Source organism: Prionailurus bengalensis, chromosome D1 (assembly GCF_016509475.1).
Source record: "Prionailurus bengalensis isolate Pbe53 chromosome D1, Fcat_Pben_1.1_paternal_pri, whole genome shotgun sequence".
Classification (NCBI taxonomy): domain Eukaryota; kingdom Metazoa; phylum Chordata; class Mammalia; order Carnivora; family Felidae; genus Prionailurus; species Prionailurus bengalensis.
This window is the reverse complement of record NC_057346.1, coordinates 107283347-107305082: the sequence shown is the minus strand read 5'-3', so window position 1 is coordinate 107305082 and position 21736 is coordinate 107283347. Positions and strand designations below refer to the sequence as shown.

Below are 21736 nucleotides of genomic sequence, written 5' to 3'. Positions count from 1 at the left end.
TCATAAGCTTTCTGTAGTTTTCAGTGTATAGATTTTTTCACCTCTTTGGTTAGATTTATTCCTAGGCACTTTATGGTTTTTGATGCCATTGTAAATGGGATCAATGCCTTGATTTCCCCCTTTCTGTCGCTTTATTATTGGTGTCTAGGAATGCAACCGATTTCTGTGCATTGATTTTATATCCTGCAACTTTGCTGAATTCGTGGATCAGTTCTAGCAGTTTTTTGGTGGAATGTTTTGGGTTCTCCATATAGAGTATCATGTCATCTGCGAAGAGTGAAAGTTTGACCTCCTCCTGGCCAATTTGGATGCCTTTCATTTCTTTGTGTTATCTTATTGCAGAGGCTAAGACTTCCAATACTATGTTGAACGACAGTGGCGAGAGTGGACATCCCTGTCTTGTTCCTGACCTTAGGGGGAAAGCTCTCAGTTTTCCCCATTGAGGATGATATTAATGTTGGGTCTTTCATATATGGCTTGTATGATCTCGAGGTATGCTCCTTCTATTCCTACTTTCTTGAGGTTTTTATCAAGAAAGGATGCTGTATTTTGTCAAAAGCTTTCTCTGCATCTATTGAGAAGATCATGTGGTTCTTGTCCTTTCCTTTAATGATGTGATGAATCACATTGATTGTTTTGTGGATATTGATCCAGCCCTGCATCCCAGGTATAAGTCCCACTTGGTCATGGTGAATAATTTTTTTATTGTATTGTTGGATCCGCTTGGCTAATATCTTGTTGAGGAATTTTGCATCCATGTTCATCAGGGAAATTGGTCTATAGTTCCACTTTTTACTGGGGTCTTTTTCTGGTTTTGGAATCAAGGTAATGCTGGCTTCATAGAAAGAGTTTGGAAGTTTTCTTCCATTTCCATTTTTTGGAACAGCTTCAAGAGAATAGATGTTAACTCATCTTTAAATATTTCATAGAATTCCTCTGGAAAGCCATCTGGCCCTGGACTGTTTTTTGGGAGACTTTTGATTACTAATTTGATTTCTTTACTGGTTATGGGTCTGTTCAAATTTTCTATTTCTTCCCGTTTCAGTTTTGGTAGTGTATGTTTCTACGAATTTGTCCATTTCTTCCAGATTGCCCATTTTATTGGCATATAATTGCTTGTTACATTCTCTTATTATTGTTTGTATTTCTGCTATGTTGGTTGTGATCTCTCCCTTTTCATTCTTGATTTTATTTATTTGGGTCCTTTCCTTTTTCTTTTTGATCAGACTGGCTAGGGGTTTATCAATTTTGTTAATTCTTTCAAAGAATCAGCTTCTGGTTTCATTGATCTGTCCTACTGTATTGTTGTTGTTGTTGTTGTTTGTTTGTTTGTTTGTTTTGTTTCAATAGCATTGATTTCTGCTTTAATCTTTATTATTTCCTGTCTTCTGCTGTTTGGGGGTTTTATTTGCTGTTCTTTTTCCAGTTCTTTAAGGTGTAAGGTTAGGTTGTGTATCTGAGAACTTTCTTCCTTCTTTAGAAAGGCCTGGGTTGCTATATACTTCCTTCTTACAACCACCTTTGCTGTGTCCAGAGGTTTGGGGCTGTGATGTTATCATTTTCATTGGCTTCCATGTACTTTTTAATTTACTCTTTAACTTCTTGGTTAGCCCATTCATTCTTTAGTAGGATGGTCTTTAGTCTCCAAGTATTTGTTATCTTTCCACATTTTTTCTTATGGTTGATTTTGAGTTGCATAGCATTGTGGTCTGAAAATATGCACGGTATGATCTCGATCTTTTTGTACTTGTTGACGGCTGATTTGTGTCCCAGTACGTGAAATATTCTGGAGAACGTCCCATGTGCACTGGAGAAGAATGTGTATTCTGCTGCTTTAGGATGAAATGTTCTGAATGTATCTGTTAAGTCCATCTGGTCCAGTGTGTCATTCAAAGCCATTGTTTCCTTGTTGATTTTCAGATTAGATAACCTGTCCATTGCTTTAAGTGGGGTGTTGAAGTCCCCTACCATTATGGTATTATTATCAATGAGTTTCTTTATGTTTATGATTAACTGATTTATATATTTGGGTGCTCTCAGATTTGGAGCATAAATGTTTACAATTGCTAGGTCCTCTTGATGGATAGACCCCTTAGTTATGATATAATGCCTTCCTTCATCTCTTGTTACAGTCTTTATTTTGAAGTCTAGATTGTCTGATATAAGTATGGTCAGTTTTGTTGAATCTAATTGGAGTCCTCTGTGCTTCCTGGATTTTGATATCTGTGTCTTTCCCCAGGTTAGGAAAGTTTTCTGCTAGCGTTTGCTCACATAACACTTCTACCCCTTTTTCTCTCTCTTCATCAGATGGGACCCCTATGATTCTGATGTTGTTCCTTTTTAATGAGTCACTGATTTCTCTAATTCTTAAATCGTGCTCTTTTGCTTTAGTCTCCCTCTTTTTTTCTGCTTCATTATTCTCAATAAGTTTGTTCTCTGTATCGCTGATTCACTGCACTGCCTCATCCATCCTTGCTGCCGTGGCATCTGTTGGAGATTGCAGCTCAGTTATAGCATTTTTTATTTCATCCTGAGTAGCATTTACTTCTTTCATCTCCGCAGAAAGGAATTCTAATCTATTTTTGACCCCAACTAGTATTCTTATTATCATGATTCTAAATTTGGTTCAGACATCTTGCTTGAATCTATGTTGATTAAGTCCCTGGCTGTCATTTCTTCTTGTTCTTTCTTTTAGGGTGAATTCCTTAATTTTGTCATTTTGAAGGAAGAAAAGGAATTAATAAGTTAAAAATTTTTAAATTAAAAAATTAAAAACAATACATACACACAAAGAAATCAAATAAATAATACTAGATGCTAGGTGTGTTTTCATCTGGGTATTGATAGATTAGAGAAAAAAATGAGGGAAAAAAGTAAAAGAAAAAAATAAAATAAAAGGAAAACTTTTGAAAATTAAAAAAATGAATACAATGAAATGGAATAAAATGAAATGATGGAAGTAAAATCAAATTTGAAAAATTTACAAGAAAGTAAAAAATATTGTAGAAAAGAAAGAAAAATATTTTTAATAAAAATTGAAAATAAAAATAATTTTTTTCTCTTTCTGTATTCAAGAAAAAGAAAAGAAATGAAAAAGAACAAAAAGAAAAGAAAACTGAATACATGGACCAGAGGACAGACTGAAATATGATTGAAATTACATCAGTTTCCCCTAGAAGTCAAACTATGAAGCGCTTTATAGTCCTTAAACTAAGCAGGCAGAGAGACTTGTGTTCCTGAAGAGTCAGGTTGGCCCAGTTGGGCAGCGCTTAATGTAATGGCTCTGTTCTCCACTAGACAGCGCTGCTTAGCTTACTGGGGTGGATTGTTATGGCGCTTGTAGATGTATATGCGCATGCGCTGGAGGGGTGAAAATGGCATCACCCAGCTACCCAGTCTCTAGTATCTGAACTCTGTTCTCCCCAATCAGCAATCACGCACCCTTATTTGTCTCTGGCTTCCATCTACTCTCTGCTTTTACACTGTCCATGACCAAGCCATTAGCTTGCCTGGCGAGTTTTATCTCAGATGCAGCTGTGCTTCCTGACCCCTCACTTCAGAGGGACTGCATCTTTGCCCCGTTCTGACCCTCTGTGGGAGGGCCTCACCCAGCAATGGCCAGGTGCCAGCTGCACCCAGAAACATTCGTGGGACTGTGCTGCTGCCAATGCCCAGAGACAGCAGCTGGGTGCCAATCTGCCCCAGAGAAAGTTCACGCAATCATGCAGCAGCAGCATTTCAGGTACTATGGCAAACCACAACTCACATCTGGCACCGGGCTTCACCCTTAACGTCTTCACTCCAACACCAGTGGATTTGGCCATTTTCCAGGGTCTGCTGGGAACTTTGCGGGTAGGAGGCCACACTGCCTCTACCAAATGTCCTCCCAGCAGGAGAGCCGCCTTTCCCTGTGTGGGCCAAGGGCCCTCCCCCACCCCGACTTCATTCCGCTCCTGGGGACTCACCCTTTCCACCAAAACACCTCCAGATATCTAGCTAAGGAGTTTCAGACTCTGAGCTCCCACTGTTTATAGAGTCTTAGTGGAATTAAAACCTTCTCCTTTCTCCTTTATCCCTTTTTAGTTCAGTCCCTGTGGCTGTTTCCACTTTTTCACTTTCTCTCCATGTGCTTTTGGAGGAGGTGCTTTTCCCATACTCTCCCCCACCCCCATCTCTGCCCTCTCTCCACCCGCAAAACCAGCTCCCTGCCCTCTGCAGCTTCTCTCTCCCCCAGTTCACCTCTCTGCACCGTGTTCCTGCTGAGTTGTGTGGTTCAGGTTGTGCAGATAGTTGTGTTATCCTCAAATCAGTTTTCTAGGTGTGCAGGATGGGTTAATGTTGATCTGGCTGTATTTCAATGATCACAAGACGCAAAAAAAATTTCCATGTTGTTCTGCCATCTTGGCTCCTCCCTCCCTCATTCTATTTAAAGTGGTATATTACATTGATCAACTTTTTATGATGAGCCATCTTTGGGTTCTTTGGGTAAATCCCACTTGTTTAATATGCAGTTGGATTTAGTTTCCTAGGATTTTACTGAAGATTTTTGGATATACGTTCATAAGGAATATTGCTCTATTATTTTATTTTCTTGTGGTGTCATTACCTGGTGTTGGTGTCAAAATACCACTGGCTTCATAGAACGAGTTAGGAAAATTTCCGCCTCCTTTGTTTTATGGAAGACTTCAAGAGGGATTGGTGTTAATATAAAATATTAGATGGAATTAACCAGTGCAACTATCTGGTTCTGGATTTTTCTTTGTTGAGATTTTTTTTTATTACTAATTCAATCTCTACTTGTTTTAGCTCTGCTAAGGTTGTTTATTGCTAAGATTGTCTATTTTTTAGTGATTCGTTTTAGATAACTTGAGTGTGTCTAAGAATTAGTTTACTCTTGTTCTAGTTTTATAAGTTGGAAGATGATGTTATTGACTTGAGATCTTTTTTTCTGTTTTAACATAGTCATTTATATCTATAAACTTTTCTTTAAATTCTTATTTTAGCTATGCCCCATAATTTTTTTTATTTTTAATGAGAGTAGGTAACACTCTCAAGACTTCTTATAAAGATAATGTAATTAAGACTGTGTAGGACTGGCTTCAAGAGAGACAAATAGACAATAAAATAAAATAGAGAGAGCAGAAGTAGGAGTATATATTAGGCCAATTTTTTGATGATGTTCATGAGGAAAATTCAAATAAGTCTTATTACATGCTTCACACTATACGGCAAATTCAATTTAACGTCAGGGAGAAGAGAAAGTGGGTGATGGGCATTGAGGAGGGCACTTTTTGGGACGAACACTGGGTGTTGGATGGAAGCCAATTCGACAATAAATTATATTACATACATACATACATACATACATAAATAAATAAATAAATAAATCTATATGGAAAATACAAAGCAATAACTTTCTAGAATATAATACAGAAGTATATGCTCTTGATCCTGGCTTAGAGAAAGGTTATTTAAGGAGAAGACATAAAAAGATTTTCCCATAAAGAAAAAGATAGGTAAGTTGAAGTACATTTATTTAAGAATTTAGGATTGTCAAAGAGAACAAATCAAAAGCCAAAAAGCAAAAACAAACAAACAAACAAACAAAAAACCTATAGAGTATAAAATGTATCTGACCTATGTGTGTATCTTACCATAATTGGGGAGCAGAACTATTAGCATAACAAGTTAGGGCCTTGAACAAATGAAAATATTCAAATGATCGATATGCTCATAAAAAGCAGGTCAACCTCATTAGCAGTCTGAACACCACAAATTAAAGTGCATTACTAGAGCCCTCATTTGGTAATGGCTGAAATTAGATAGTTTGACAATCTCAGAGAGTAGTGATGATATGGGTAACTCTCATAGATAAGAGTTGAAAGTCTAAACTGGTGTAATCCACTTCAGTCTACTGTTGGGATAGGAGCTACTGAAGCTGAGCACACCTGCACTCACTTAGATTTACTAAAGGTGAGTATACACGTACCATATGGCATAGAAAATAAATATATATGTCATATATGTGTGTGTGTGTGTGTATATGTGTATACATATAAATATATATCAGAAAAATAATTTTTCCATGTCATCTAGATGACCAATTTGTTGGCATACATTTGTCATAGTGGTCCTATTATAATCCTTCTTTATTATTTAATATTGGTAGTGATGTCCTCACATTTATTTATTTATTTATTTATTTATTTTTGTTATTTAAAATTTTTTTTCAGTGTTTATTTATTTTTGAGAGAGAGTCAGAGCTGGAGCAGGGAAGGGACAGAGAGAGAGGGAGACGCAGAATCCGAAGCAGGCTCCGGGCTCTGAGCTCTTAGCTCAGAGCCTGATGCGGGGCTCAAACTCTCGAACGGTGAGATCATGACCCGAGTGGAAGTTGGACGCTCAACCGACTGAGCCACCCAGGTGCCCCTCCCCACTTTTATTTCTGATTTTAGTTATTTGTGTTATTTCTTTCTGTGTTTGTTTTTAGGTTCTCTGGGTAGAGATATCAGTTTTGCTGATCATTTTTTTCAGTTTATGTATTTTTAAAAATTTTTTTTAACGTTTATTTATTTTTGAGACAGAGAGAGACAGAGCATGAACAGGGGAGGGGCAGAGAGAGAGGGAGACACAGAATCTGAAACAGGCTCCAGGCTCTGAGCTGTCAGCACAGAGCCCGACGCGGGGCTCGAATCCACGGACCGTGAGATCATGACCTGAGCCGAAGTCGGACGCTTAACCGACCAAGCCACCCAGGCGCCCCAGTTTATGTATTTTTGAGAGAGACTGAGAGAGAGAATCAGCAGGGGAGGAACAGAGAGAGAAGGAGACAGAGGATCTGAAGTGGGCTCTGTGCTGACAGCAGCGAGCCCGAGGCAGGGCTCGAACTCACGAACTGCGAGATCATGATCTGAACCACCCACATGCCCCTAGTTTTGCTGATCTTTTCAAAGAACCAGCTATTTATTTCATTGAATTTATTCTTTCTTTGTTTTCTATTTATCTTCCTTCTAATTTTTATTACCTCTTTTCTCCTAGCTTTGGATTTAGATTTCTTTTTCTACTGCCTTAAGGTGTAAATTATTAACTTTTTATCTTTCTTCTTTTTTATGTCTTTTAAAATTTCTTTAGCTTTATTCAGGTATAATTGATAAGGAAAAACGATATATATTTAAGGTGTATAATTTGATGTTGGATAGTTGTATGCTGTGAAATGATCGCCACAACCCAACTAATTAACATATCTGTCATCTCACAGAGCTACGATTTTTGTACGTGGTGAGAACGCTAAAGATCTACTCTCTTAGCAAGTTCGGAGAAGACAAAACCATACTGTTAACTACATTCACTATGCCATACATTTCATCTCCAGGACTTTCTCATCCTCCAAAACTGGAACTTTTTACCCTTTCGGCAATATCTTCTCCTTCTGCTACCCCAGAATCTTGGCAACCACCACCCTACATTATGCTTCTCTGATTCAACTATTTCAGATTCCACATACAAGTAAAGTCACGCCGTATTTGTCGTGCGTGTGGCTCGCTTCACTTAGCATCACCAACTTCCCCTTCATTCATGCTGCTGCAGATGACAATATGTCCTCCCATTTTTTAGATTATTATTATTATTATTATTTTAATTTGAGAGAGAGAGTGCAAGCAGGGGAGAAGGGCAGACGCAGAGAGTGAGAGAAAAAGAGAATCTTAAGCAGGATCCACACTCAGCACAGAGCCCCATGTGGGGCTCAGTCCCACAACCCTGGGATCATGACCTGAGCCAAAATCAAGAGTTAGTCAGTCATTCTGGGGCTTTAAATTACATTTAAAGTAATTATTGATAGGTATGTACTTATTGTCACTGTTATTTGTTTTCTGGTTGTTTCTGTAGTTCTCTCTTCCTTTCTTCTTCTGTTGTTCTTTTTGCTTTGTGACTGATGAGTTTCTGTAGTGTTAGGTTTGACCTTCTTTTACTTTATCTTTTGTGTATCTATTATAGGTTTTGAGTTTGTGTTTACCATGAGGTTCACATATTGTTGTATGTGGTGTTTCCTAAGTAAATAGCAGTCTACATTAATTTGATGGTCATTCCAATTCAAACACATTCTTTATTTAAAAAAAAAAAACAAAAAGAAAAAAGTCTTTCTTTTTCTTTCTTCCTTTCTTTTTCTCTATGTTTTCCTTTTCTATTTCTTTTATTTTATCTTCTCCACATTTTATATATACCCTGTCATATTTTACATCTTTTTATTCATAGTTTCCTTATGTCTAATTATAGCCATTTCTTTTCCACTTAAAAAAATCCACACACACACACACACACACACACACCCTTACCATTTCTTGTAAGACTCGTTTGGTAGTGATAAACTTCTTTATTTTTTGTTTGTCTGGGAAACTCTTTATCTCTCCTTCAAATCTGAATGATAACCTTGCCAGATAGAGTATTCTTGGCTGTAGATTTTTTTTCCTTTCAGCACTTCAAATATATCATGCCACTCCCTTCTGGCTTGCTGACAGCCTTATATGTTTTCCCTTGTAGGTAACTTTTTGTTTCTCTCTTGCTGCTCTTAAGATTCTCTTTATCTTTAACTTTTGTCATTTTAATTTATGTGTCCTGGTGTGGACCTCGTTGAGTTCATCTTGTTTGTAACTTTCTGTGCTTCTTGGACTTAGATGTCTATTTCCTTCCCCAGGTTAGGAAAGTTTTCAGTTGTTAGTCAAATAAGTTTTCTGAACCTTTCTTTCTTTTTTTCTTCTGGGATCCCTATAATGTGAATGTTTGCTTAGTGTTGTCCAAGAAATCACTTGACCAATCCTATCACTTTTTTTTTAATTTAAATTCAAGTTTACATACAGTGTAGTGTTGGCTTCAGGAGTAGAACCCAGTGATTCATCTCTTACATATGACGCCCAGTGCCCATCCCGAAAAGTCCCCTCCTTAATGTCCATCACCCATTTAACCCAACCCCTCCACACTCCCCTCTCCAGTAACCCTCAGTTTGTTCTCTGTATTTAAGACTCTCTTATGGTTGGCCTCCCTCTCTGTTTTTATCTTATTTTTCCTTCCTTTCCCCTACGTTCATCTGCTGAGTTTCTCAAATTCCATGTACAAGTGAAATCATACGATATCTTTCTCTGACCTATCTTCATTTTTTAAAAATCCTTTCGCCTGTTTTTGCTGTTCAGGTTGGATGCTTCCCATTACCTTGTCTTCTAGATTACTGATATGTTCTTCTGCATCCTCTAACCTACTGTTGATTCCCTCTAGTATATTTTTTATCTCAGTTATTGTATTCTTCAACTCTGACTGGTTCTTTTTAATATTTTCTATCTCTCTATTGAAGGTATCCGTGAGTTCTTCTATTCTCCCCAGTCTGGTGAGTATCTTTATCATTATTGCTTTAAATTCTTTAACAGACATAGTGCTTATTTCCATTTAATTTAGTTCTTTTCTGAGGTGTTTTTTTTTTTCTCTTGTTGTTGTTTTTTTTTTTTTTCCTTTAGAGAATGTTCCTCTGCCTCCCCATTTTGCTTGACTTCCTGTGTTTGTTTTTATGGATATGGCAGAACAGCTACTTCTCCTCAACTTGAAGGAATAGTCTTGTGTATGGTTGTCCCCAGTGTAGACTGTGTGTGCCTGGTGGCTTTTGCCAGCTGCCTGGGCCTGTGGCTGGTGTGGGCTGGGTGTCCTGGAGCTTTCCACATAGCAGGCACCCTGTCAAAACAGCCAAAGCTGAAGTGGATGCAGGCTGGGGTATCCCAGGGTTCTCTGTGTTGAGGGCACCCTAGCAGGACAGCTGAAGCTGAAATGGGTGCAAAACAAGGGTGCCCCAGGCAAGCTCTGCAGGGGGTACCTTGGCAGGGTGACTAGAGCTGATGTAGTATGCGGGCTAGGAGGTCCCTGAGCTCTCTATGCAGAGGGTCCCCTGGCAGGATAGCTGAAGCTAAAGTGAGTGCAAGCTGGGGGAGGGGGAGAGCCGAGGCTCTACCCACAGAGGTCACCTTGGCAGAATCGCTGCAGCTGAAACGTATGTAAACTGGAATATTCCAGGACTTTTTGCACAGCGGGCACACAGAAGAAGTAGCTGGAGCTGAGGCAGCTACTGGGGCACCGTGCACAAGGGGGATCTTGAAAGGACAGCTAAAGCTAAAATGGACATAACTCGGGGCGGTCCCTGGGCTCTTCATGCCAAACGTGCCCTGGCAGGACACCTGGAGGTGAAGTAGCTGCCAGCTGGGTTATGCCGGGGCTGTCCACCCTGAGGGAAACCTGGCAGGACAGCTGAAGCTGAACTGGGTGCAAGCCAGGGTGTCGCAAGGTGTTCAGTGCGGGGTGACGCGGTAACAGTGCCCAGACTATGCTCCCGTTTGTGTTCTTTCAAGGTGGAAAGGGAGTGTGGACCGTTTCCATCAGCCCCACCCTCCTAGAGAGCATTCTAGCAGCTCCTTTCCACCCTGTTTGGCAAAGTTCTAGGGCTGGCTCTTTGATATGCTAGTTTCTTTTTTAAGCCATGGCCTTTTAAGGAAAAAAGAAGGGGAAAATTAAAGAAAAAAAAATCTACGGCTTATCTTCTGTGGCCCAGCTCAACCAGGGCTGATGGGGGCCTGTGGATCCAGGGGTTTCCGAGGCAGCAAGCCGGTTATGGCGTCCAGACCCTGCCCTCCTCTGGGCTTTTAAGGGGGAAGGGGAGCGTGAACCCTGTAATTCTCCAGCCCCCCTGGCCTGGAGAGTATTCGCACAGCTTCACCTCTTTGGCTGGCGTAATCTTAGTACTGTCTTTCATATGCTAGCCGCTCTGCTTTGTTACTTTTTTTTTAATGATTTTTTTTCTTTTTCAAGTTTTTACTTAAATTCCGGTTAGTTATTATACAGTGTAATATTAGTTCCTTTTTTTTTTTTCCTCTGTGCCCAAGGACAGAGGAATCGTTCCTAGTCCTTCAGCACTGTCCGTCCCCACTGCCATTCACAGTGTCGGGGAAGGGGTTCCCTTTGTCGCCACCGTCTCCAGTCTCCCCTGCTGTTTTCTTGGCCTTTTTGTCTGTCTTCTGTTGTGCAGAAGCTGTTCGGTTGGCCCTCAGTTTTTCTTGAGGGGAAACTGTTCTATATATACAGGGGTACTTTGGTGTGTTCCATGGAAGGGGGACTTCAGGGTCTTCCTCTGTCATCATCTTGGACCAGAAACTCCCTCACCCTGTTATAAACTTGCTTGCTGTTTGTTTAGTGCTCTTCTGTTCCAACTTGAAGAAATTCCTTCAGCACATCTTGTAAGGCGGGTCTCATAGTAACACATTCCCTCAGGTTTTTTTTTTTTAAGTTTATTTATTTATTTTGAGGGAGAGAGAAAGAGAAAGAACAGAGAAGGGGCACGAGAACCAAAGCGGGGCAGAGAGAAGGAGAATCCAAAGCAGGCTCCACACTGTTCCAGAGCCTGACATGGGGCTTAAACTCATGAACCATGAGATCATGACCTGAGCTGAAACGAAGAGTCGGACGCTTAACTGACTGAACCACCCAGACACCCTCACATTCACTCAGTTTTTGTCTAGGAAAGTCTTTCTTTCTCTTTCATTCTTTTTTTTTTTTCAGGTTTTATTTGTTTTTATTTTATTTGTTTATAGTTTTTTAATTAATTTTTAATGTTTATTTACTTTTGAGAGAGAGAGACAGAGCATGAGTGGGGAGGGGCAGAGAGAGAGGGAGACACAGAATCCGAAGCGGGCTCCAGACTCTGAGCTGTCTGCACAGAGCCTGATGCAGGGCTCGAACTCATGAGCTGTGTGATCATGACCTGAGCTGAAGAAAGAAACTCAACCGATGGAGCCACCCAGGCGCCCCTTTGTTTATAGTTTTTAAAATTCCAGTATAATTAATTTGTTTTAATCATACAGTGTTTGTTAGTTTCAGGTGTACAATATAGTGATTCACCAATTCTATACGTTACTCAGTGTTCTTCATGGTAAGTGTGCTCTTAATCTCCTTCACCTATTCCACCCTGCCCTCTGGCAACCACCCATTTGTTCTCTATAGTTAAGAGTCCCTTTTTGTTTGTCTCTCTTCCTTTGTTCATTTGTTTTGTTTCTGAAATTTCACATGTGAGTGAAATCATATGGTATGAAAAGACAGTTTTGCTAGATAAAGTGTTCTTGGTTGGCAGGTTTTTTTCTTTCAATATTTTAAATACATCATCTCACCCTCTCCTGGCCTGCAGGGTTTCTGAGAAACCTACAAATGGTCTTCTGGGAGCCTCCTTGTATGTGACAAATTGCTTTTTTCTTGCTGCTTTCAAAATTCTCTCTTTATCTTTAAATTTTCAGAATTTAGATCTACTGGACTCGGCATTGACCCCGTTGGGTTGTACCTATTTGAGAACTTTGGGGCTTCATGAATCAAGATGTCCATTTCCCTCCCTAGATTTGGGTAGATCTCAGTCATTCTTTCTTTAAGTAAGCTTTCCGCCCCTTTCTGTCTCTCCTCTCCTATGACACCAATGATGCATACATTATCTCATTGTCCCCATACCTTATGTGATTTTGCCCCATACATCTCATATGCTTTTTGAACTATTGTTCAATTTTTTTTTTCTTTCTCTTCCTATAGCTGGGTAATTTCAAAAGACCTCTCCTGAAGTTCACTTATTTTTTTCTTCTGCATTATCAAGTCTGCTGTTGAAGCTCTCTATTGAATTTTTCAGGTCAGTCACTGGATTCTTCAGTTCCAGGATTTTATTTGGTTCTTTTTTTTGTTCTCTGTTGCTTTATTACACTTCTCATTTTGTCCATGTACTGTTTTCCTGATTTCATGTAGTTGTTTATCTGTCTTTCTTATATTTCTTGAACTTCTTTAAGATAATTACAGTAAAACCTTGATTTGTGAGCATAATTCGTTCTGGAAACATGCTTGTAACTCAAAACACTTATATATCAAAGCGAATTTCCCCATGAGAAATACTGGAAACTCTGATGATTTGTTCCACAACCCCAAAATATTCATATAAAAATGATTACAATATAATATAAAATAACAAATAAAACACAAAATGTAAAGAAAAATAAACAAATTAACCTGCACTTACCTTTGAAAACCTTCATGGCTGGTGTGAGGGAGATAAGAGAGAGGAGGGTTATCGTGTAGGACAACTTTCACTATCACTAACGGAATGACTGGTATCTGTTGGCTCAGTGGAATCTTTTTCTTTTTATGCAGCTTTAACAAGGAACCTATCCAATGACACTTGCTTTTGCCTCCTTTTGAGGATTTCACACAAATGTGACATTGCATTGTCACTAAACATCACTCTCACTGCTACAGCTTTATTTGGGTGGTGCTTTTCTACAAAATTTTTCACTGTTTCCCACATTTTACTCATCTCTGTAATGTCATATGAAGCGAGGGATTCCTCCGCCTCTTTCTTCTCTTCCTCTGCAGATGAGATGCAGAGGTAGACTTCTTATAAAATCTTGCAATTTCAGCCACTCGCATACCTCATTCATACTTCTCGGTCATTTCCTTCTTAATTTCCACCATAATCATCTGTTCCTTACCATCTTTCTTTTCAACCTTTTCCCGCATAGGGGCCATTGAATACACTTACATGGATGTTGACTACAATACAGTATTAATAAACTTTTGTCATATACCGTATTTAATGTAACTGGCAATAAGGCGGCAGAGGAAAGGGTCTACATCTGCAGGAAGACTGAAAAAGAATGAAGCAAAGCATTCCTCAGCTTACTCTCGTATAGAAAAGCAAAGTACTGTCTATAGGTGCTTTGAAGTGACAAAAAAATACCCTAGGGCCAGTTGTGGGCACCTTCCAACATTCTGAAAAAGCACTGGTTTTTGCCAAACACTGTGGCCTGAGATCAAGCATCTGAGCATGGGAGATAATCATCCACAATCCCACAGTGAGAAAGAGAGAAGAACCATTGGTTCAGTTGTGATCATGTGACATTTGGTAGCACATACTACTCATACTGCAAGACATCACTCGTTTACCAAGTTCAAATTTGTTAGAAAGGTTTGCTTGCCTTGTGGAACACTCACAGAACAAGTTACTCAGCATCCAAGGTTTTACTGTATTTTGAATTTTCAAGAAGTTGATGGGAAAATTTTTAAAAATGGGGCACCTGGGTGGCTCAGTCAGTTAAGTGTCTGACTTTGGCTCAGGTCATGATCTCATGGTCTGTGGGTTTGAGCCCCGCATCGGGCTCTGTGCTGACAGCTTGGAGCCTGGAGCCTGCTTCGGATTCTCTGTCTCCCTCTCTCTCTCTGACCCTCCCCCCACTCATGTTCTGTCTCTCTGTCTCTCTCTCCTTCTCAGAAATAAATAACATCAAAAAATATTTTTAAGAGAAATTAAAAAAATAATAATTTTAAAAAAGGGGAACTCCTGGGTCAGTCGGTTGAGCATCCAACTCGATTTCAGCCTCAGCTCATGATCCCAGGGTTGTGGGATGGAGCCCCGCATTGGGCTCCATGCCGAACGTGAAGGCTGCTTAAGATTCTTCCTCTCTCTCTCTCTCTCTCTCTCTCTCAATAATAATTAAAAAAATAAGTTGATGACTCTCCATTTCTTTAGAGGCAGTTACTGGGACTTTATTAGTGTCTTTTGGTGGTGTCTCATTTGCCTGATTCTTCATGATCACAAAGCCTTACATTTAAAGGAGCAGACACGGGGCGCCTGGGTGGCGCAGTCGGTTAAGCGTCCGACTTCAGCCAGGTCACGATCTCGCGGTCCGTGAGTTTGAGCCCCGTGTCGGGCTCTGGGCTGATGGCTCAGAGCCTGGAGCCTGTTTCCAATTCTGTCTCTCTCTCTCTCTCTCTCTCTCTGCCCTTCCCCTGTTCATGCTCTGTCTCTCTCTGTCCCGAAAATAAATAAACGTTGAAAAAAAAATTAAAAATAAATAAATAAATAAATAAATAAATAAATAAATAAAGGAGCAGACACGTCCTGACTTCATAGACTGGTTTTGTCAGATAAAGACCTTCTCCTGAGTCCCCCAGACTGATAGGACTGCCTCCGAGATCATGGTTGGGTGAAGCTGAAGCTGGGTCGTGCAACTGCTGTGGGGTCCACAGTCAGGCCAGGTTAGTGGGCTTTTTACTGGTGATATGGGTTGGTGTGGTTCCTGCCAGGCCCTTGGTCTGGCAAGACTGCCCTGGACGCTGGAGAGCAGAGCCACGGGGCTGCTTCAAGGTCTGTGGTAAGGTCTGAGATCAGTGGGTCTGTTATCAAGGTCACCAATGAACAGGGCACTTCCTGGGTCCCTTGGTGGATGAGGCTTGCGGCAGGATCACAGAAAAGTGGGTCTGGAACTGGGTCTATAGGGGGTAGGCTCCTTTCAGGTCCCTAGCCAAGACCATGGTCAGTAGGCCTGCTGCTAGAGTGTAGGCCTGCCTTCTCAAGGCTGCTCTTCTCAGTCTTGGCCTCTACTGAGCTTTTGAAACCTCTGACCTGAATCCCATGGTTCCCACAAAGGCATTTTGTCTGTGGATGACCATTAAATCCTTGTTTCTATGTGGAGATAAGGCTGAGGACCTCCTCTTCTTCCCTCTTGTGGACGTGGTGTTTCTCTTTTTTCTCTTTCAATGTAGGTATTTATAGCTATCAATTTCCCACGGAGTATTGCCTTCACTACATCCCATAAGTTTTGGTAAGTTGAATTTTTTATCTAATTCATCACTGAGTATTTTCTAATTTCCTTGGTGCTTTCTTCCTTGACCCACTGGTATTTTGTAAGCATGCTGGCTGATTTCCATGAATTTGTAAATTTTCCAGTTTTGCTCCTGCTGCTGATTTATAGTTTCACTCTGTTGGAATCAGAGGCAATGCTTTGTATAATTTTGATCCTTTGAACTCTACTGATTCCTGGTTTTGAGCCTTAAATGTAGCTAGTTCCACATACACTTGGAAAGCGTGTGTAATCTGCTGTTGTCAGGTAGAGAGTTCTGCACATGTCTGTCAGCCTTGCTGAAGTCTATGCTGAAGATCTCTATCTCCTTACTGTGCGTTATCTCTGTCTTCAAACAGGCTGAACCCCCCGTCTTGGAGTACCTTTCCCTCCCTGCCCATAGTTTACTCCTTCTCATCTTTCTAAATGGAAAGTATTATGGTACCTCCCTATACATACTGTTCTGAAATGCCCCCAGGTCTGTCTCATGGAGATATCATTTCTGTGTCCTGTACAGAGATATCTGTGCAGCAAAATGGCACTTATCACACACTCTAATTCTCCACCTCCATCTCTAGCTCCGTGGGAACCGAGGCAACCCACAACGGTATAAACTGTATATTGGAACTCAGTAAAGACTTCTTTTTTTTTTTATTTTTTTAAAATTTTTTTTTCAACATTTATTTATTTTTGGGACAGAGAGAGACAGAGCATGAACGGGCGAGGGGCAGAGAGAGAGGGAGACACAGAATCGGAAACAGGCTCCAGGCTCTGAGCCATTAGCCCAGAGCCTGACGCGGGGCTCGAACTCACGGACCGCGAGATCGTGACCTGGCTGAAGTCGGACGCCCAACCGACTGCGCCACCCAGGCGCCCCAAGACTTCTTTATGAAAGAGTTCATTATAAGCTGATGAAAACACCATAGAATAAGGGCAGCAGTGAGCTGGAGACACTCACCTGTCCGAGAGATGGCCGTACATGAAGCCTCCCACCAACATTCCAGCCATGAATAGGAATTGAACTGATCTCCGTGACTGATAATTACATACGAGGTCCCACTGGAAGAGAAGGAAACCAGCACAGGGGAGTTTCACAGCAGCTCACAGTCCCTCAGTGTTCACTTGCTGCCACAACCGTCAGTGGACATGCTCTCCAGCCTCCCTCTCCTACATTTACTTACCCATATCATCCAAGTCTCAATTTAAGCATTACTTTCTCTAGAAATCCTCCACTAAATCTTCTAGGTTATATTAGGGACAATCTTTATATTCACTTAGCATTCCATACCTCAGGGGTTCTCAATCTTGGTCACACAATGAAAACATTGAGGAGATTTTCTAGAATACTGATGCCTGCATTTCTCACCTGGAGTGAAATACACTGATTTGCTTGTCTGCGAAGTATCCAAGGCATGGAGATTTTTTTTTTAATTAATACAGGTATTTGCAATTTGCAACTAGGCTGAGAACAAGTGACCAAAAAATAATACATTATATCAAGGATTTACTTGTCTAATCATTACTATTCACCTTATATTTAAAGACCTATGATATGGAATTCACGTCTAGTTGGTTGATTTCACTGGCCTCAAATTCAATGTAAGTGCTTGCCAATTAAGAAGATAATAATCACAGGGCACCTGGGTGGCTCAGTTAAACATCTGACTTTGGCTCAGGTCATGATCTCATAGTTCATGGGTTCAAGCCCCGTGTCAGGCTCTGTGCTGACAGCTCAGAGCCTGGAGCCTGCTTTGGATTCTGTGTCTCCCTCTCTCTCTCTCTCTCTCTGCCCCTAACCCACTCACATTCTGTCTCTGTCTCTCTCAAAGATAAATAAACATTTAAAAAATGTTTTAAAAAAGAAGATAAGCAATCACTATTTGCTAAAAGAATGAAAGAGAGCTGACTGACTGCAATACCTACACAATAACTGAACACTTGAATCATGCTTATTCTGTCATTCTAAATACCCAGACTTAGTACTCACAAGAGGTAAAAGGGGCCTCTTACCTCAGACACAATGGTAGAGAGGAAGGAGCTTTGGTCATAAACCCAGCCATCCAGACAGGCCTCTGTGTCTGGCTCAGTCATGTTGGTGAAGGTTCCATTCAGATGAAGAAGCTGCCACTGGGAATGGATAAAGCGCTGACATTTCTCTGGCCTCGATTCTGAGTTCAATGCGATGGAGATTCTGAGGAGGGCCTCGGGGCTGAGGATCCCAGTATCATTATCAGAGACTGTGTCATTGTCAAGGATGTTCACCCAGCAGCGATGACCAGGAATGGCTGCAGTGAAGTTCTCCAAAATCATATGGCATAATAGCATCAGCATGAAGGGAAGAACTAAAATTATCTGAAGGAGATGGAATTTCCCCAGGCCACCATCCTGATCCAGGAGCTCCTGAAAGGCCATTGAGTATGAACAGGTGATCCTCCAGAGGAGACACAATGACTTTATGGAGATAAATTCAAAGGGACAAAAAGGCTTCCTTTTATTGACTCACACTACGTCAGTGTGACCTCACACCAGCTTCTTATCAATGGACCTCACTCACATCACTCCTGCAGCAGAGCAGTGGAAACGGGATCCCCAGACCTTTTGGAACCAGGAGGCGTTAATTTTTTAGCAGAGCCATAGAGAAAATTATATACCAGGGACACTTCTGTTGACAAAGAAATCTGTTTAAAATTTTAATCTCTGAATGTGCTTCCCCTTAGTGACCTTTCACAGCAGCTTCTGAAATTAGCATTGGACTTTGTCATGTATCTAACCCCCCAAATAAACTAAAATAAGCCTGCTGTGCAGTCTTCAATCATTTCCGGAAAATGAAACTTGAGCGACAAAAAAAGAATGGTTGTGTGATTTTTCTGTGGCAAGAAAAATCAAATACTTTTCTTGTTTAGCGCTGAATTTAGATTAAGGTAATAAATAAGATCCTTTGTTGTTAATCAAAACAAAGTGAAATGTGGTACAATTACTACATTTTGGTAACTGATACTACACTTCAGTTTCAATCACCTTAGGAATCTTAGATTCCTTGCAATGTAGAGACAGAAGGAAGGCAGTGGTAAGTTCACGTAAGGGTTTATTTTCTCAAGCTTTTTTTTTTAATTTATGTAATATATTTGAAGATCTTTTCGGTGCTAGTGTTTAGAGTCCTGATTCATTGGCGATTTCATCATTATGAATGAGGCTTCTTTATCTCTGATAGTGTTCCTTGACTTTAAGCATGTGTTTTCTCATACTTATATAGCCATTCCAAGCTTCTTGTACTTACGGTTTGCATATAAACTTCTAATCCCTTAGGTATTTTTTATTTTTATTTATTCATTTATTTTAATGTTTATTTATTTTTGAGAGAAAAAGAGAGACAGAGCATGAGCAGGAGAGAGGCAGAGAGGGATCAAGACACAAAATCTGAAGCAGGCTCTAGGCTCTGAGCTGTCAGCATAGAGCCAGATGTGGGGCTCGAACCCAGGAACCACATGATCATAACCTGAGCCAAAGTCGAATGCTTAATAATGACTAAGCCACCCAAGCGTCAATATTTGATTGAAATGTTTGTTGAGGGGTGCCTGGGTGGTTCAGTGGTTTGAATGTCAGTTCAGGTCTCAGTTCAGGTCTTGATCTCAGGGTCGTGAGTTTGAGCCCTGTGTTGGGGTCCACACTGGGGTGAAGCCTACAAGAAAGAAAGAAAGAAAGAAAGAAAGAAAGAAAGAAAGAAAGAAAAGAAAGATTTATTGAGATTATTGTAGAATCACATGTAGTTGTAAGAAATATGAGAAACTGTGTGCAGTTCCCCTAGCTTCCCCCAATAGTAATATTTTGCAAAACTATAATATCACAACTGGGATATTGATACTGATACAAACCCACTGATCTTATTCAGATTTCCTCAGTTTTACCTGTACTTGTGTGTGTGTGTGTGTGTGTGTGTGTGTGTGTGTTTACTTCTATATGGTTTTTATCACATGTGCAACTTAGTAGTGTTCCCACCACCTCAATCAAAGTAACAAACAGTTCTATCTCCACTGGTATCCCTCATGTACTGTTATAAGTAATAACTCTTTTCTGCTTCTGTCATTCCCTTTTCTACCTTTGGCAACTACTAAACTATTTCCCATTTTTTTAAGCTTCTGCTAATTAAAAATTGTTTTATATACAAAAAATAATATGGGAGAGTGACGTCATCAAAATGGTAACATAAGCTGTTCCCAACTTCAGTCCCCCACAAAATAAGATCAACTGGCAACTGTCCATAGAAAGACACCATTGTGAAAATCCCAGAACCCAGAAGTGAGGCTGAAGCAACACTGGAACCACAGGATCACATTAGAAGAGCAAGAGGAGTGGCTACACTCTGACCATATTGCCCCACCTCCATGCCAGCACGACACCACACTGAGAAACTCCATCCTGAGCCTACAGTTTCTCCAGTGAGAAAAAGAGAACTCAAGGTAGACGTCAGTTCCCTCAACATTGGGAGCTGCTTCCCAGAAAGTCCAGCCAGGTATCACCTCATGGGGATTACTGGGGAAAACTGCAGGGCTCCACCACTGGGATTCAGATAGGGATGAAGAAGGGGCAAAGCTTGCATTAACCAGTGCTTAGATCTTGAGAGACCATATTCCTGTTGGCAGTGGCATCGAGAAGAGAACCCAGCCAGTTTTTCTGCCCATCTGCAGAGCTGAGCTGGAGGCCCCATCTTGACAGAGAGCTCAGTTGGTAGCTCTGCCTGATTTGGGTCCCCAGCCAACAAACTATACCAGCTGTGGAGCTGGTTATGTGGCCCTGCCCGGGAAGGAAAGCATATTCACAGCCCTGCCCAACTGCTGGGTGTAGCCTCCATTCCCATTAAGCCAGGAAGTCTAGCAAGGGAATCCAGGTATCCATAGAGCCCATCCAGTGGTCTCACTTGGATAGGCATCCAAGACCAAGTCTTTCTCAACTGTTAAGAATAGCCTCTGGCCAGGACAAGCTTATGGAGAATAACGAAGCAGAAAAAAAAAAAAAAAGAGGGAAACTAAGGGAAAGAGTAAGATTTAAGAATTGGAGAAATCAGTGATCATTAGAAAGGAACAACATCAGAATCATAGGGATCCCAGCTGATGAAGAGAGAGAAAAATGGGTAGAAGGGTTACATGAGCAAATCATAGCGGAAAACTTTCCTAACCTGGGGAAAGACACAGACATTAAAATCCAGGAAGCACAGAAGACTCACATAAGATTCAACAAAAACTGACCATCAACAAGGCATATCATAGTCAAATTCACAAAATACTCAGGCAAGGAAAGAATCATGAAAGCACCAAGGGAAAAAAGTCCTTAACCTACAAAGGGAAGACGTTTCAGGTTTGCAGCAGACATATCCACAGAAACTTGGCATGCCAGAAAGAAGTGGCAGGATATATTCAATGCGCTGAATTGGAAAACTATGCAGCCAAGAATTCTTTATCCAGCAAGGCTGTCATTCAAAATAGAAGGAGAGATAAAAAAATTTCCCAGACAAACAAAATTAAAGGAGTTTGTGGCCACTAAACCAGCCCTGCAAGAAATTTTAAGGGGGACTTTCTGAGGGAGAAAAGATGTATATATATACCCAAAGCAACAAAAGATTAGAAAGGACCAGAGAACATGACCAGAAACTCCAACTCTACAAGCATCATAATGGCAATAAATATCTATCTTTCAGTACTCACTCTAAATGTCAATGGACTAAATACTCCAATCAAAAGACATAGGGTAACAGAATGGATAAGAAAACAAGATCCATCTATGTGCTGTTTACAAGAGACCCACTTTAGACCTAAAGACACCTTCAGATTGAAAGTAAGGGGATGGAGAACCATCTATCATGCTAATGGTCAACAAAAGAAAGCCAAAGTAGCCATACTTATATCAGGTAATCTAGACTTCAAAATAGGGACTGTAACAAGAGATGAAGAAAGGCATTATATGATAATTAAGGGGTCTATCCACCAAGAAGACCTAACAATTGTTTTTTGGGTTTTTTTCAATATATGAAATTTATTGTCAAATTGGTTTCCATACAACGCCCAGTGCTC

General features: G+C 40.5%; 1 protein-coding gene across 1 annotated transcript; it reads right to left on the bottom strand.

The window, feature by feature from the left end:
- Nucleotides 1-12323: 12323 nt before the first annotated feature.
- LOC122484378 (solute carrier family 22 member 10-like) lies at nt 12324-18083 on the bottom strand. The gene is made up of 3 exons (XM_043582326.1): nt 17682-18083; nt 16630-16730; nt 12324-12369 (listed from the first exon to the last, which is right to left on the bottom strand). Exons 1-3 carry the CDS (start codon nt 18081-18083, stop codon nt 12324-12326), a joined length of 549 nt encoding a protein of 182 aa, XP_043438261.1.
- Between the last annotated feature and the right edge of the window lie 3653 nt (nt 18084-21736).

Excerpts from the sequence above, each read along its gene's own strand:
- LOC122484378 (XM_043582326.1), bottom strand. The coding sequence starts at position 18,083 with ATGGCCTTTCAGGAGCTCCTGGATCAGGATGGTGGCCTGGGGAAATTC. Across the intron at positions 16,731-17,681 it reads TCTCTACCATTGTGTCTGAG|TGGGACCTCGTATGTAATTA; the intron begins GTAAGAGGCCCC and ends CTTCTCTTCCAG. Across the intron at positions 12,370-16,629 it reads TACGGCCATCTCTCGGACAG|TTCTCAAATAGGTACAACCC; the intron begins GTGAGTGTCTCC and ends GAAGCCCCAAAG.